Source organism: Patagioenas fasciata, chromosome 5, assembly GCF_037038585.1.
Source record: "Patagioenas fasciata isolate bPatFas1 chromosome 5, bPatFas1.hap1, whole genome shotgun sequence".
Lineage (NCBI taxonomy): Eukaryota > Metazoa > Chordata > Aves > Columbiformes > Columbidae > Patagioenas > Patagioenas fasciata.
This window is the reverse complement of record NC_092524.1, coordinates 20204906-20222627: the sequence shown is the minus strand read 5'-3', so window position 1 is coordinate 20222627 and position 17722 is coordinate 20204906. Positions and strand designations below refer to the sequence as shown.

Here is a 17722-nt window from a genome sequence, read left to right as displayed (position 1 = left end):
TTTTGAGAAAGTTGCATGTTCTTAAACAGTGTATTTCACTTGTTTGAATCTCTTTCATATCTAATAAAGGTTTTGTCAGAGCCTTGGAGGCTGTCAACGAGTCAGACACCACAGCAACACATTGATCTAAAGAAGAACCCTGAGATGTTATCCTGTGGTGGAGGATTTGGACCAGTATGTTTGCTAAGTACCACTTTGAAACAGTTTTATTTTGAATATGCCAGTCTAAAAATTTCAAATCTGTAATATCTTAATGTTTTTTTCCCATGATGTGGCTGTATTCAGAAAAATCTGCATCACCTTTTTTTCATATTGACTACAAGAATGGATTTTTGTTAAGGAGATGCACAGTTATCAAACATGGTACAGGGGTCCATGGCAGAGAGATCTGAGGAAGTGAGGACTTCTATCACATTACCTATGTGCAGAGTTTCTGTACATCGGGCTATTATTACAATGATAAATGCCTTATTACATAGACTAGATTTTAAGACTGGGATTTGTAAAAGTAATTATACTTGACTTGTTCTTTATGTTTCCTGATTAATTAAAAAATGCGTTCATGCTTTCTTCTGAATTAAGTTACTCACATTGCTCTGCTTGCCCTCCTAAGTCTGAGTAATAATAATGATGTTTGCTGGAAGGGCCATTCAGCCAGCCAGCCACAGTCCAGGAGGTTCCTCAAGTGCTTTGGTGATAACTTCCTCATGCAGATGGTGGAGGAGCCAACTAGGAGAGGTGCACTACTGGATCTCATCCTCACCAGCAAGGAGGGTCTGGTTGAGGCAGTAAAGGTTGAGGGGTGCCTGGGTTGCAGTGACCACGAGATGGTGGAGTTCAGCATTTTGTCTGGCAGGAACAGAATAGCAAGTAGAATTGCAACCCTGGACTTTAGCAGGGCTAACTTTGGGCTGTTCAAGCAATTGCTAGGGGAAATCCCATGGGCAAGACTGCTTGAAGGAAAAGGGGCCCAAGAGAGCTGGATTGCATTCAGAGATTTCTTCTTCCACACTCAGGATCAGAGCATCCCCACATGTAGGAAGTCAAGGAAGGGAGCCAGGAGGCCTGCATGGTTGAATAGGGATCTGTTGGGTATGCTCAAGCGGAAGAGGAGAGTTTACAGGTCATGGAAGCAGGGACCGGCCACTTGGGAGGAATATAAGGCTGCTGTTAGAGGACGTAGGAAGGCAGCTAGGATAGCCAAGGCCTCCTTAGAATTACAGCTGGTGAGAGGGGTCAAGGACAGCAAGAAGAACTTTTTCAAATACATAGCAGATAAAACTAATACCAGAGGCAATGTAGGCCCACTGATGAATGGGGTGAGTGCGCTGGTGGCAGAAGATACAGAGAAGGCAGAATTACTGAATGCCTTCTTTGTCTCTGTCTACTCTGCTGGAGGCTGTCCTGGGGAGCCCTGTACCTCTGAAACTCCGGATGAAGCCAGGTCAATGGAGGAGTTTGCTTTAGTTGATGAGGACTGGGTTAGGGAGTAATTAAATAGTCTGCACATCCATAAATCCATGGGTCCAGATGGGATGCATCCGTGGGTGCTGAGGGAGCTGACTGAAGTCATTGCTAGACTGCTCTCCACCATCTTTGCCAAGTCTTGGGAAACGGGAGAGGTGCGCGAGGATTGGAGGAAAGCAAATGTCACTCCAGTCTTCAAAAAGGGCAAGAAGGAGGACCCGGGTAATTATAGACCAGTCAGCCTTACCTCTGTCCCTGGGAAAGTAATGGAACAGCTTATCCTTGGTGCCATCTCAAGGCATATCAAGGATAAGAGGGTTATTAGGGGCAGTCAGCATGGCTTTACCAAGGGTAAGTCGTGCTTGACCAACCTCATAGCCTTTTATGAGAATGTAACAAGGTGGATGGATGATGGCAGAGCGGTGGATGTGGTCTACCTTGACTTCAGTAAAGCCTTTGACACAGTCTCCCACAGCATCCTCACAGCTAAATTGAGGAGGTGTGGTCTAGACAATAGAGTAGTGAGGTGGGTTGCAAACTGGCTTAAGGCGAGAAGCCAGAGTGGTAGTCAATGGTGCCGAGTCTAGTTGGAGGCCAGTATCTAGTGGAGTGCCTCAGGGGTCAGTACTGGGGCCAATATTATTCAATATATTCATTAACGATTTAGACGAGGGAACTGAGTGTACTATCAGCAAGTTTGCTGATGACACTAAGCTGGGAGGAGTGGCTGACATGCAAGAAGGCTGTGCTGCCATCCGGCAGGACCTGGACAGGCTGGAGAGTTGGGTGGGGAATAACCTGATGAAATTTAACAAGAGAAAGTGTAGAGTCCTGCATCTGCGTAGGAACAACCCCAGGTTCCAGTATAGGTTGGGAAATTACATATTAGAGAGCAGTGTAAGGGGAAAGGGACCTGGGTGTCCTGGTGGACAACAGGATGACCATGAGCCAGCAGTGTGCCCTTGTGGCCAGGAAGGCCAGTGGCATCCTCGGGTTTATTACAGGGGGGGTGGTTGGTAGGTCGAGAGAGGTCCTCCTTCCCCCCTACTCCACCCTGGTTAGACCACATCTGGAATATTGTCTCCAGTTCTGGGCCTCTCAGTTCAAGAAGGACAAGGAACTGCTGGAGAGAATCCAGCGTAGGGCAACAATGATGATTAAGGGAGTGAAGCACCTCCCTTATGAAGAAAGGCTGAGGGAGCTGGGTCTCTTTAGTTTGGAGGAGACTGAGGGGTGACCTTATTAATGTTTATAAATATGTGAAGGGTGAGTGCCATGAGGATGGAGCCAGGCTCTTCTCAGTGGCAAAAAATGATGGGACAAGGGGTAATGGGATCAAGCTGGAACACAAGAGGTTCCACTTAAATTTGAGAAAGAACTTCTTCTCAGTGAGGGTGACAGAGCACTGGAACAGGCTGCCCAGGGAGGTTGTGGAGTCTCCTTCCCTGGAGACATTCAAAACCCGCCTGGACATGTTCCTGTGTGACCTCACCTAGGCGTTCCTGCTCCAGCAGGGGGATTGGACTAGATGATCTTTTGAGGTCCCTTCCAATCCCAAACATACTGTGATACTGTGTGATAATAATAAAAAAACCACATTCTACAGCTTCTGTAGATTTTCAAGAAACTACTGTATTGTTAGAGATTTTATAAGCTTCTGACTTGTTGTAGTATAATATCTTATCATTAATGGCCATATAAAAAAATTTGGTAAAAAACATAGTTAAAAAATCTGTTAAGCAGACTTTATGTGGGTATAGTCTGGATTAATAATCTTGAAAACAGATTTTTTCGAAAAGCATTGATCTTGAAAGAACAATGAGAGGGATCACAGGACTGTTCTTTGCCACAAAGAAATTAGGATTGACAAGTACAGTGTATTTTGGCTGTTTTGTCGAGCTGGAGGTTGCTTCTTTGGTGGTTTTACTTTACATATTCATATTTCTGATGCAGCTTTCAGTAGTTCTTGAATTTTGAATGAGTTTAAATTGCAGTATCAAGGAAGCCTATCTATTGCAATACTGCTTGTTAATGAGAAACTGGCTTGCTCCAGCAGATTATAAAGTCAGTACTTAAAAACACCTGACAAGGTGTGGTCTGGCAATACAATAGGTTTTTGGCTGCATGAATTTCTAACAGTTTTTCCCATCTGTTTTTGCAAATGCTACATTAACTGCTCCCTTGTTACTATTTCTTCATTTCTTTAATTTCCTTCCTTTAGTTGTCTGCCTTTCCAAATAACCCTGCATACATTTTCCTTCATCATTTCTTGTATCCTTACAAAAACTGTGCTTTGGTTTGCTGAAGCAGCCCAGAGATTGAGTACATCAGGCTTTCCATGTATTGTTTGTTTGGTAGTTTTAAAAAACCACAAACAAAAATGAAACAAAACACAAAACAAACAAACAAAAACCAACCAACCAAACAGAACAACAACAAAACAACAACAAAAAAAACACAAACAAAAACAAACAAACCACCATTCTGTAGAATATAAGAATATAGCCCTGTAGCACTAATGGAGAGAAGACAGTCAGGCTGCCTGGCAGCAGAGAGCTTGGAGGTTGTGATCCTTTGATTTAGGAAGGAGAGTGGCAGCAGGGTAGTCTGTGTTTACTAGGCATACTTTAAATATAAGAGCAGACTGAAACTTGAGACAGTTAATGCTGCTAGTGTTGAAATCAGACCAGAGCTCTGCTCATGATATGGGTGTTTAGAATCATATATTTGCTGTAGAGTTGGATGACTTTGGACAGGTTTTCATAATATAAGGCTTGTATACTCCGTATTTATGTACTTGTGTGTGTTTACATCTGCAGAGTGATTCCATGAAACAGGATGTTTAGGTATAAAACTGAACTATTTTATTCCTTTCTACTTAAGCACTGGAATTGTATAGCTTCTTAGGATTAGTCCTTGATAGAAGGTCTTTGAACAAGTATTCTATTCAAAATACTAAAGCTGGGAAAAATTACAGGCATATATTCAGAAACTATGAATTCTTTGCACTTCATATGAGACTAGAGCTGTTTCCTTAAGTGGAATCAGTCTTCAGAAATTATGTATTAAATGTGGAAATTTAATTTCTGCTTGAGGAGAAATTGCAACTAATTTTAAAAACTGCAAAGTAAGAATTGTGTAATTATGTATAAGATAATTTAGGAATGGAAGGAAAAAGTTTAGAACTTGTTTTTCTCTTCTTCCCCTAGGTGGCTGATGATGGTTATGGTGTCTCTTACATTATCTTGGGTGAAAATTCCATCCATTTCCATGTCTCCAGCAAAATATCATGTTCTGACACGGTAAGGGTCTGTCCTTTGCTATGGTTTAATAGATCTGGTTTGATATCCGCTTATAAAACGGTTCTACTCACTGTCTAAAAATATTTTATAGGACTTGCAGCATACAGTTATAATGTGTTTTTTCATTCTCAATATAGGCTATTTTGTTGGGTATTGGTTTTCTTTTTGTCTCCAATTCTATATATTTCATAGCTTTATGAACCAAGGAAATAATATTCTATTTCACTTATACTTTGAAGCATAAGAAAAGCTTATGTTCCAAGGTCGTATTTACACCAGCTCCAATTCCCTGGAACTCATGAAAAACTACTTACATCTTTCCCATAACAGTAACATGGATGTCTCTTGTTTTTTGTTATTACATCTTTGCTTTGATTTGTCTCTGGCTGCAGTTGTAAAGACAAAGTAAAATGTGTGCTGCTTATTCTTTAAATATTATTGGTTTAAATAATGGTGAAAGAAGCTGGCCCATAAGTTGTAATCTGTGCTTGAGAAACATAATTAATCAAAAAACTATTAGAATAACACCCATTATTAGAATGTAGTAGATGTGATCTGTTCAATATCCTGATTTTGCAGAGGCCTGCTTTGAGTGAGTTTCAATTCATCTTTCCCCTTTAGATTTCTGTGTCTTCAGTAAGCATGCCAAGTTTGTTCAGCTGAACTACTTTTCTTCTTTTGACTTTAACTTCTCTGAGAGATCTTGGTGCCTTTGGTTAATCATTAAAGATTTGGAAACACAACTTTGTTTTTTGACAGTTTAAATTGTTCTTTAGATGCCTGTTAGCTTGTACTTGAAATTTCCCTGTATTTTTTACTTATTAATCAATTCAAATGTCCATAAAGAAAAGGCAGCATATCCTGTAATGTAGCTAATGCTTTGTATTTGTAATCTTAATTTCTTCCTTGTACTATTCATCTGACACTTAGAATAAACAGAACAAGTTCATAGTTTGGTTACGCTTAGATAATTGTGATTTTTCATTTTCAATGTAATTTCTCAATTCAGGATTCTGATAGAAGTCAAATACAAAATATTTTTCTGCTCTTTCAGTACTTCCATGCCATTAGTCATACACTTTCTCAACATTATTTTGTTTTCCAAGAATTAGCTTTTGGAAAATCTTGTATAAAATCTCAATACTAAAACACAGCTATTTAAAAGTAACAGAAAGCTATAGATGCTACTGATTGCAAAGGGACATGATCTCAGTTCTGTTTGTAGGAAAGCAAATGCATAACGAAGAACTCATTAGTCAGTAATACCACAAACGTGGTTTAAATTTTATAGCATTAACATTTTTGTGGCTTAAATTCCTCATTTTATGGTAAAATACATGCCCTGTTTCTGTAAGCTCCAGAATTACCAAATGTTAAAAGGTTCCTTCTTTTCCCTAAAGGACAGCTGTTGATTAACTGTACAAGTCTTTGGTTTTGTTTTTTGTTTGTTTTTAAAGGATTCTCATCGTTTTGGAAAAAACATCCAAAAAGCAATGGTTGACATCATGGGTTTATTTAATCTTAGTAAAAACTGTACCAAGTGATTTCCCTTTTGGTGCCAAGCAGTCTCCTGTTCTTGGGATGAGAACTCTTCTGAACAGTGAATGTGAGAGCAAGGTTTGTCAAACAGTAGCTGGCAAAGAAACTGAGTCAACATCTTCTTCATCACCTATGAAAACTTTAGAAGTGTAATAAATGTTTCATTATTTTCTTCTCAATAGTTTGGAAGAGTTTATTTCCACAAAGGATGACTTTAGAAACCTTGTATCTTTCTCGGGATGAAATACAGTATAATTGTATGAAGTCATGTATATTCTAACTCCTACGGTTTTCTCTTAATTTGTATACATTTGCTCTTTTTTTTTTTTTACTTAAAATTAACCTACTTGTATTCCAGAATCGAAGAAAACACAATGTTTTAAACTCAAATACTAGAAAAAGTTAGATTTGCTGTGTATTAATAGAATGTTCTTCAATGTATCTGCTGCTTTATGCAATGAATGACAGAACTTGTGGCTGTTTACCTTCATTGGGTTTTGTTGTGGCTTTTTAAAAAACTGATAATTTCTGTAAAACACACAAAAAAATCCATGATATAACCCACCTTAACATACCAAGTTGTAGAAATCTTTCGGTTTTTTGAAACAAACAAACAAACAAACATCATATAGTGCTGCATCAGTTAGCAGAATGTAGCAGGTAGTAAAATTAGCAGGTATCACGTTTTTCTTACTACTTACAAGCATGTTTGCTTCACCAGTGATTTTATTTCCATAAAAATAAATGGAGCGGTGTGCTTGTTCATGCAAGTGCCTTAAAAAAGAAAGATCCTAAACCCAGAAAAAAAAGCTTATGCTGGGAGTAGGTTTTACATTGTCTTAGTGGCAAAGGAGGTGAAGTAGTAGTAACGTAGATCTAGTTTTCAAATTACAAGTTATGTTGATGTGGCATAAGTAGATTTGAATGTTGCCATATGGTGCAGTTAGGTGTCAAGCTATAATTAAATACTCACATCTTAACTAGTGAATATCAGTCCCTATGAAATCCAGGAGTAATTTTGTTTCACAGAGTCACAGAATGTTAGGGATTCGAAGGGACCTCAAAATCTAGTCCAATCCCCCTGCCATAGCAGGAACACCTAGATCAGGTTAGTCAGGAATGTGTCTAGTTGGGTTTTGGATATCCCCAGAGGAGGAGATTCTACAACCTCCCTGGGCAGCCTGTTCTAGTGTTCTGTTACCCTCACTGTGAAGAAGTTTCTTCTCGTATTTAGGTAGAACCTCTTATGTCCCAGTTTGCACCCGCTGCCCCTTGTCTTATCATTGGTTGTCACTGAGAAGAACCTGGCTCCATCCTTGTGACACTCACCCTTTACATATTTACAAACATTAATGAGGTCACCCCTCAGTCTCCTCTTTGCAAAGCTAAACAGACCCAGCTCCCTCAACCTTTCCTCAAAAGGGAGATGCTCCACTACCTTAATCATTTCTGTAGTTCTGTGCTGGACTCTCTCAAGTAGTTCCCTGTCCTTCTTGAACTGAGGACATTATACTGGAACATGGGGTTGTTTCTACCCAGATGCAATACTCTACACTTTCCCTTGTTATATTTCATTAAATTTTTCCCTGCCCAAATCTCCAGCCTGTCTATGTCTTGCTGGATGGCAGCACAGCCTTCTGGTGTGTCAGCCACTCCTCCCAGTTTGGTGTCATCAGCAAGCTTGCTGACAGTGTACTCTATTCCCTCATCCAAGTTATGGATGAGTATATTGAATAGAACTGCTCCCAGTACTGACTCTTGAGGGACTCCACTAGATACAGGCCTCCAACTAGACTCTGCCCTATTGACCACAATTCTCTGGCTTCTTTCCTTCAGCCAGTTCACAGTCCACTTCAATACCTGATTCTCCAGTTTAGCTGCGAGGATGCTGTGGGAGACAGTGTCAAATGTTTTCTGAAATCAAGATAGACACATCTGCTGCTCTACCATCATCTATCCACCTGGTTATGTCTTCATAAAAGGCTATGAGGTTATTTATGCATGACTTGCCTTTGGTGAAGCCATGTTGACTGCCTCTAATAACCCTCTTATCCCTGATATACCTTGAGATGGTGCCAAGGATAAGCCGTTCCGTGACCTTTCCAGGGATGGAGGTGAGGCTGACTGGTCTTTAGTTACCTGGGACCTCCCTCTTGCCCTTTTTGAAGACTGGAGTGACATTTGCTTTCCTGCAGTCCTCAGCCACATCTCCATTTCCCACAACTTAGCAAAGACAAGGGAGAGTGACCTAGCAATGACTTCAGTCAGCTCCCTCAGCACCTCTGGGTGCGTCCCATCAGGACCCATGGATTTATGGATGTCCAGATTGCTTAATTAGTCCCCTAACCCAGTCCTCATCAACTGAGGCAAACTCCTCCATTGTCTCAAATTCCTCTGGGGCCTCAGGGGTATAGGGCTCCTCAAGACAGCCTCCAGCAGAGTAGACAGAGACAAAGAAGGCATTCAATAACTCTACCTTCTCTGTATCTTCAGTCATCAGGGCACCCACCTCATTCATCAGTGGGCCTACATTGCCTGTAGTGTTAGTTTTAACTGCCATGTATTTGAATAAGCTCTTTCTGTTGTCCTTGACCCCTCTCGACAGGTTTGATTCTAAGGAGGCCTTAGCTTTACTAGTTGCCTCCCTACATACTCTGACAACAGACTTATATTCTTCCCAAGTGGCCAGCCTCTCCTTCCATGATCTGTAAACTCTCCTCTTCCACTTGAGTTTGCCCAGCAGTTCCCTGTTTAAGCAAGCAGGTCTCTGGGCTCCCTTTCTTGACTTCCTACTTGCTGGGATGCTCTGATCTTGAGCTTGGAAGAAGCAGTCCCTGAATGCTAACAGACTGTATTGGGCCCCTTTAGTTCAAGGATCCTTTCCCATGGTATTTCCCCTAGCAATTGCTTGAAAAGGCCAAGGTTGGTCCTACTGAAGTCCAGGGTTGCGATTCTGCTTGGTATTCTGTTCCTGCCACGTGAGATCCTGAACTCCGCCGTCTTTCATGGTTGCTGCAGACAAGACAGCCCTCAGTCTTTACTGCCTCAACCAGACCCTCCTTGTTAGTGAGGATGTGGTCCAGCAGCGCTCCTCTCCTAGTTGGCTCATCCACCATTTGCATCAGGAAGTTATTATCAATGCATTGGAGGAACCTCCTAGACTGCGGATGGCTGGCTGAGTAGTCCTTCCAGCAAACATCAGGGTAGTTAAAATCCCCCACAACAACCAGGGCCTGTAATTGCGAGGCTGCTCTCAGCTGCCTGTAGATGGCCTCATCAACTTCCTCACCCTGATCTAGTGGCATGTAATAGACACCCACAACAGTATCTCCCCTGCCAGCCTGCCCCTTAATTCTCACCCACAGACTCTCAACTTGTTCCTCATCTGCCCCTGGACCCTACTCAATACATGGTAGTTGTGCCCTCACATAAAGAGCAACTCCACCACCTCCCCTTGCTCACCTGTCTTTTTGAGAAGGACATTGCCATACATGACCACATTCCAGTCACGTGAGCTGTTCCACTAGTTCATGATCTCCTAACCAAACACAGGTTTCTAACTCCTCCTGCTTATTCGCCGTGCTGTGTGCATTGGTGTACAGGCATTTAAGGGAGCAAGCTGAACACACTGATTTCACTCTGGGGGGGTGGGAGGCCTCCTGGTCTTCATCAATACTAGAGTGCTGCCCCACAGCACCACCCCATCCCCCTTCAAATCTAGTTTAAAGCTCTGCAAATGAGCCCTGCTAATTCCTGTCCCAACATCCTTTTGCCCCTGTGAGATAAACCCTTCCCATGTATAACTGTCTGGACCGGTGTCTTACAAAACCAGCTGTTATCAAAGAACCCAAAGCCCTGCCTGTAGCGCCAGTTTTGTAGCCAATCATTTATGGACTGAATTCTTCTACTCCATCCCATGTTGTCACCCGAAAGTGGAAGGAGTGAAGAGAAAATAACTTACGCCATACTCTTTTGCCAACTGTCCCAAGGCCCTGAAGTTTTTCTTCAGTCCCCTCAGACTACAAGGTGCAGCTTCCTCCCCACCTGTCTGGAAGATCATCAGTGGGTAGTAGTCTGTTGAGTGCACCAGGTTGGGGAGTACCCTGGTGATATCCCTTATCTGGGCTCCAGGTAGACTACACATTTCCCTGTGATGAGAGTCAACTCTGCATATTGGGCCCTCTGTCCCTCTCAGAAGTGAATCGCCTACTACAATTACCCTTCTTTCTTATTGGAGGCAGTCTTGAGGTGTGGAGTCAACTGCCTCTTCCTATGTGACCTCACAGGTGGACCTTCAACCACATCCTCACCTACCTCTCCTTCAAGATCCAGGGCTGCAAACCTATTACAGAGGGGCACCTGGGGAAGCAAAGCAGGTAGGGAGGGGGATTACCTGTGATGCCGAACTGGAACTTGCTTCCAACCCTCCTCATCTTTTTGGTCCCCCACCTCTGCCTGACAGCAACAGGGCAGGGGCTGTCCCAGGTTTTCCCCCTCTGCTTGACAGAGCTGGGGGTCCATCACCTTTTGGGGGTATCTCCCCGGGGTCTTTCTGTTTGTCACGCCAGGGAGTTACTCCACCAGTCAATCTCCTTCTCACAGTCCCTGATGGTCCTCAGTCTCTCAACATCCTCCTGAAACTTCACCATCATGCTGAGCAGATCTTCCACCTGCTCACACCTCACGCAGGTGGAATGCCTGCCTCCCTCCCCTGGCAGAAGCAGGCTCTGGCACTCCCTACAGCCTAGGTGTTAAAACACCCATACATGTATGTTTGAGATGGGAAACCACAAAGATCCCAGATACATACTTAAGTAAATGCATGCTCACATAAATCTAGGAACCCTCACAAGACTTGGCCAGAGCCACTCATTCTTTGATTAGGTACGGTGGGTGGGAAAGGACACCTTGAAATAAGCCTTACTGCGGCAGGCAGGCATGGCATTTATCAAACTACTGCAATGATTTTATAGTGATCTGTTCTTCTGGAGCTGCAGAAATAATGCACTGTTTTTTGTTTGTTTGTTTTGGTTTTTAATTGACCACTGACCAATCTCTGCTTAAATTAACTTTAGAGCATATTACCTTGTAGGATTTTAAGAAACCCTAAGTTTAGATTTGACTCTCGGGTTTTAGATGTTTCAAGTCTAACTGTAGTTAGTGCAGTTATCAATGCAATTTACATTCTTGGAGAGTATAATTGGCACAGAAAGCTGGTTTTTATTGTAAATGTTTTAAAAATTTTGTGGTGTTAAATGTATTTTTTTTTAATTTGGGATAGATTATAATTCCTAAACAGACAAGATTTTATTTCATTTTCTTTAAAATGTCAGCAGTATGTAAATAAATTCATATGCTTTTTGGATGTAAATCTTAAAAATCCACAGCAAATATAGGTTATTAATAAATAGTTAATATAAATCTTGATGTTCAATATTGTGTACATACAGTAAAATTAGATATGAATGCACCTTCTAGTACAGTGTACTTTATAATAAAGTAAAATGTTCACATTCCAGAAAAGCTATTAATTTTTTACTAGAACCTTTGGTCACTTATTCTGAATTAGTGATTTAACAACTCAAAGTTGGCGTTGAATAGGTGCTAGAAGTCAGGTTGGATGATAATAAATTGACCTGTTTATTAAATAGCAGTGTAGAAGTGGAATACCTTGAATGTGCGTTTTCCAAATTTCTTATTTCAGCTATTTCATGCCAGAAATTAGGAGAGCATTAAATGCATGTAGAAGCTACCATTGTCCAGGATTAACACCATTCCAAACTAAATATTTTTTTAAGGGTTGGATTTTTTGAGGAACTAAGGAAGTGTGTGCCTGACCCTGAAAACAGCGGTTCTAATTTAGCCTTTGTACCAGTCGTTTTATCATATAAAATATATTAATTTAAACTAGTTTTCTTTATGTTTTTTTCAATTACTCTACATCTATGGTTGGTTATTTACATCCAACAATTTGTCTGTATTTTCTACCCTCTTCTGTTACTTCAAATAATAAAATAAAATTTCACAATTACCACTACTTAGTACAGTGTTTAATATCTTTTGTATTTTCTTCCCAGGTCCCTTGCTGCTGTTTCTGGACTTGTGAAATCATTGCTATTAGATCCTGTTAGGAATGGTAGTTGCAGACTCAGTTTATTTTAGCAGTGATTTAGGCATGTCTTGCTAATAGGGAATGTGTTAATGAAAAAATTTTCAGGTTCACTAGAAAGAAGAAACAACATAGGTCCTACTTTAGATGAGCTTTTTCATGAGATCCAAATAACCACTGGAATGTATCTGTGAAACATTCTGTTTGCAAGGTAGTGGATAGCACTGGTTTGATCTTTACAGTAAATAATCCATAGAATATGAATGGTAAGGCAGTAGAGAACTAGTTCAGGCACAGAAAATTAATGCTGTTAGAAAATTAGTTTTATCTGAAGAATACCAGTATCTGAAAAGTCCTTTGAAATCTCATTAAAACAGTTGAAGAGGATTTTTCTTACCCTTTAAACGTTCATGTGATGTTTTTTGAATTGCTATTTTATTAAAAAACTAAACCAAAAAACAGAACAAACCCCCCACACACACACAAAAAACCCCAAGCAACAACACACCACCAAATTGTTTTTTGTAACAGGCAAAAGTGTTAAGCTTTTTGCTTTTCTGGATGTTGCAGCATTCACTATATAAAAGAAAACAATGATCACAGTGGTTTCAGTTTCACACATCATCTCTCAGATACTCGTAGTCCCTGGTTGTATTTCAAACATCTCCCACCAAGGCTGGATACTGAAGTTGTAAATTGATATGTTCAATCTGTACAGAAATGCTGTATGGAAACTTCTTGGCACAGCAAATACTGATTTATTTGGGGATGATTTTTCTCCTCTTCCCTTTGCCTGTTTTTAAGGGTGGCAAGTATAAGATGCATCTTATACTCAGAAGATGTTGCTGTAGTTGTGCATGATGCATGGGATTAATCAGGTCTGGCTGAGATTAAATCCTGTTGGGAAGTATTAGAATAAAAAAAAATTAGCTGTTAGATTAAACCTTTGAGCAAGGAGGAGAAAGTATGAGGTTTCTTTCATCTGTTTTGGTTTTCCCTCACTTTCATGGCTGTAGACCAATGTAGGCTAATGGGGTGGAAGTTGGTAACCAAAAACAGAAGGAAAAATCAATTCTGGTTTCTTCTTGGATTAACTGTATGGATTAACTGTAACTTCATGGATGAAGGATACTTTGAAATTGTTTTGGGTATTTTTTGTTGCTGTGGGTTTTTTTAAAACACACAATTCCTAAAAATGAAGCCATTAATATATAAATTTAAAAGTTCAGGTTCATTTCTGCTTTCAAGGAAACTTGTCTTAAATGACCATAAGTAGTGGTACATTTTCTAAACTCTGAAATCTTTACGGCACAGGGGTGACAATTCGAAGATTTACATAGTGAGTTGTAAGGGCGCTAAGACCAGAAGCTGGAAGCCAGCTGTTTCACAGAATCACAGAATAGTTGAGGTTGGAAAGGATGGCTGGAGGTCATCTGGCCCAACCAGATGGTTGCCTGATACCATGTCCAGATGGCTTTTTGAGTACCTCTGAGGACAGAGTCTCCACGGTCTCCCTGTGCAACCTGTGCCAGTGCTTAATCACCCACGCAATGAAGAAATGTTCCCTGATGTTCTGAGAGAGACTCCTGTTTCAGTTTGTGCCCATTGCCTCTTGCTCTGTCACCAGACACCACAGGAAAGAGCTTGGCTCTGTCTTCTTTGTACCCTGTCTTCTTTGCACCCTCCCTTCATCTCCAGGCTAACTAGTCCCAGCTCTCTCAGCCTTTCCGTATAGGAGAGATAGTCCAGTCCATTAATCATCCTCATAGCCCTTTTTTGGACCCTCATCAGTATGTCCCTTTCATACTGGGGAGCCCAGAACTGAACACAGTACTCCAGGTGCAGCCTTACCTGTGGCGAGTAACACTCTTTTACATGGATTACAACAACCTAGTACTCAGTACCAGGGTCCTAGTTAATTTTTTACTCCTTGTAATGCGAGCTAATTTCCAAGGGAAGTTAAACTTTAAATACAAAACAAACAAAAAAATCCCCATAGCCCCCAGCCAAATCCGCAGGCTGTGTGTAGGCACACTGCTGCTCCTGCGAACGGAAACACTCGGCCGCGTTGGTGGTGGGGGCGGGGGGAAGATGGAAGCGGCGCTCTGGCGCATGTTTAACCTCAGTTAACGGTCTGGCGCGAGGTTCCCCCCACTCCCTGGAGAGCGGGCGCCAGAAGGTAAATTGCCCGGGGAAAGCGGCAGAAACGTGCCCTCTACTGAGGGCCCGGGTTGGAGGTGGGGCTTATCCATTTTTCTTCTTCCTTGGAAACTGGCATTGTGATGGGGAGTGAGGGGGAGGGCAGCTAGAACTTCTGGGCAGGGCTGGTTTCCCTACCCTGCCCTGCCCTGCCCTGCCCCGCCCCGCCCCGCCCCGCCCCGCCCTGCCCCATGATGTCCCAGAGCTGGTAGTGGTTGATTCGTATGGGTGAGAGAAACGAGCTTTCAGAGGGCTGCTATATCCCGGTCCAGTCAGGGGGACATGGGTAGCTTGACCCACCCCCTATTTGCCTTAGTCTAAATCCAGAAATAGTAGTGACGACAGTGCAGTGGATCTTGGACTGTATATTTTAAGTGGTGGCCTTGTGATACTCTGGGTGGAGCTGCTTTGGCTTCTGTTGTCTGTAATGGCAAAGTGACATGGCGAGTACAGGCAAGGTTTGGGCTTAATGTGCTCTTTACTGGCGCAAACTTAAACCAGCATATAGCTGTCTATGTCAAATTTAATTTATTTTTTTTCACTACTAAAGCCAAGCGGCAGAATTCTCATTTAAGTCTGAATGCTGTTAATGTGTTTAAAAGTTACAAAGAATGTGTTCCTAAGGTAAAAGCAGGTTGGTTGTGTTGGCATGGTGCCCTGTGTTTTTTGAAAGCTAGATTCAGAACCCAAACAACCTCTTCTAACATTGTGTTTTTAAGTTTCACAGTTACGTGTTAATCGGGTTAATCTTCAGTATTATATAAATGTGTTGTTTGGTTAAGACCATTTCATTCATTTATAGACACAAAAACTATTCAGAAGAAAGCTGAAATAGAAAATTTAATTGTCTTCAATGAAAAAAGTCAGTATGAACCAGGTGACAGTCTGTCCATGACTATGGAGAATCAGATGTTGCTTGATATAAGATCAGTAATAGACAGTGGGCTTGTAACTGAAGTATTTAGTCAAAATAGCCCTGTTAGTTCTGAAAACTTTAGTCTGGAAACTGCAGTAATTAATAATCCAACTGAAGAAGGATTGCTGTCTAGTCAAAGACAATTGTTTATGCACTGTGAATGTGGGAGAGACTTTGTTAGATCACTTCAAGTATCCACTTACCATTGACAATCAAAATACAGTATTAAAAGTTGAAGTGTATCCATATGGAAACAACAGCTGTGATGATTAAGATCTTGAAAATTACAAGGAATTAAATATACCAGAAGCTGAACATATGCATTCACTTTATCTGCCTTCAAATGGTGTCCACATTATTTCTTCATTAGCGATGCAGCATAAAAATTGCAGTGTTCCAGCCTCAAGCATTTTCTCTCCTGAAGGAACAGTCAATCAAAATGTCAGAATGATACCAGTAAGATTAAGTGGAACAGAAATTTTTATATATTCATGCTTATTTGTGACTTAAATGTGAGGAATTGCCACATTAAAACTTACATGGGCTCCACATAATGTTTAAAGTTATTTCATAAATTTTATACTAGGACAAATTTAGTAGTAAATACAGAAGTAAATTTGTTTTATATTTCCAGAAATAACATGCCGTGTGAACATATGGTTCTGAATGGTATTCTGTTATGTCCATGTTATTGAGCTGTTATTTTTAAATGGCTGGGTAGTTATTTTCATCATTAAAAAAACTTACCATGTCGCAAATATACCCACTTTGGTTTTATATATTATCATATATATTAACAACCATTAGATACTTGTACAAAGTAGAAATAGGATATTAACTCCTGTTCTTTAGTTCCACAGATGAGACACTTGTCATCTTAAAATTTAGAATCCAAATGAGTTTAAAAGTAACTTATTTGCAGCAGTAAACTGTAGCCTTTATTGTTAAATCTCTGTGGGGAAAGTAGTTTTCCAAGCAAGAGGGCTTTCCCACTGCTTACCACATTTGGCAGTTTTTCTCTATCATTTGAATTTGCGTTTTCTATGTTGAATCAATGACTAGCTAGAAAGGTATGCAGCATAAAACTTCTTATGATGCTCACAGGACCAAATCCATCTGCTTAATGTAGGCTATTAATATGTAGAATACATATGTGTCCTCACATCTTTGTTTATGAATGGAGAATATAATCTGAAGAAATCTCCAAATTTTGAGTTTGTACTGTGGCTGCTTCTAGAAGGGCACTGAGGTTTTCTCTGAGAAGCTATCTTGAAATAATTAAGCATAACAGTGATGTTTTTTCCATGTTAATATTTTGACAAACAGTGCTGTTGTTAGATTCGAAACTCAAAATCATTAAGAAAACAAAACAAAACAAAAAGCAAACAAACAACAACAAACAAACAAAAACAAAACCCCACCACCACAACACCAAGCAAATGAAAACTCACAGAAATTACTTGATTGAAAATGAGATCTGGTTTTCCCTTGCAGTATCCCACCATGGTGCCAGGCTGTAACCAGGTAGCAGTTGTGAGGCTGTCTGTGCTGGAAGCTTCCTATCATAGAAATGATTGCTGACACTAGTATGTTTCTCAGTGCTGTTTCATCCTGAGATGCTTGAGGTCTACCATGGCAGTTACCTTAGGTGTTTTGGTTTTCTTCCTGATTTCAGGTTATGGTTTAAAAGTGTCTCTTTCTTGGAGGGTTGTTTACACACATGCTCAGTATTATCAGTAGTCCTTTAATAATCGAGACCTTAACTCTTTTGAACTGTTAATAAGATTTAAAAGACTGGTGGAAGACTCTAGAAAATAAATATGTGATTACGGCATAGCAGTTGCTTTATTCAAAGTCATGTTGAAAATAATGAAAATTTGTTAGTCTCTGTACAAGAAGTTAACTAGACATAGAAAAAAACTTTCTGACCAACTCACTTCCTGGTATCTTTACAGTTTATCACACTAGATCTGTATGTTTCCTTAATTGGCACTGTTTCTTAAAGGTATTAGAACAAAATTCTAATCAGGTTACTTGTGTAATTTTATTGAAACAAAGAAAGCTGATGGGTTGTTCTATGCTGCTTGCTTATCCTCCTAAACTGCTGTCTATCCTAAGAGAGGGCACAGCACGCACAGAGAGCAAATTGTCTAGATCAAACAATGTCAGTTCTAATTTGAAACCAGAAAA

General features: G+C 40.6%; 1 protein-coding gene across 7 annotated transcripts in view; it reads left to right on the top strand.

Moving 5' to 3' along the window:
* The window catches only part of CPT1A (carnitine palmitoyltransferase 1A), a 52768-nt gene extending 40426 nt beyond the window's left edge, over positions 1 to 12342 (top strand). For 6 of the 7 annotated variants that reach the window (XM_065839491.2, XM_065839490.2, XM_065839493.2 and 3 more), the window contains 3 exons: positions 70 to 174; positions 4677 to 4769; positions 6227 to 12342. In XM_065839491.2, the coding sequence (XP_065695563.1) occupies positions 70 to 174; positions 4677 to 4769; positions 6227 to 6313 (285 nt within the window). In that variant the 3' untranslated portion in view covers positions 6314 to 12342. Of the gene's footprint in view, positions 1 to 69; positions 175 to 4676; positions 4770 to 5390; positions 5726 to 6226 lie in introns of those variants that run through there. The other variant, XM_071809077.1, reaches the window with a different exon arrangement.
* The last annotated feature ends 5380 nt before the right edge of the window (positions 12343 to 17722 follow it).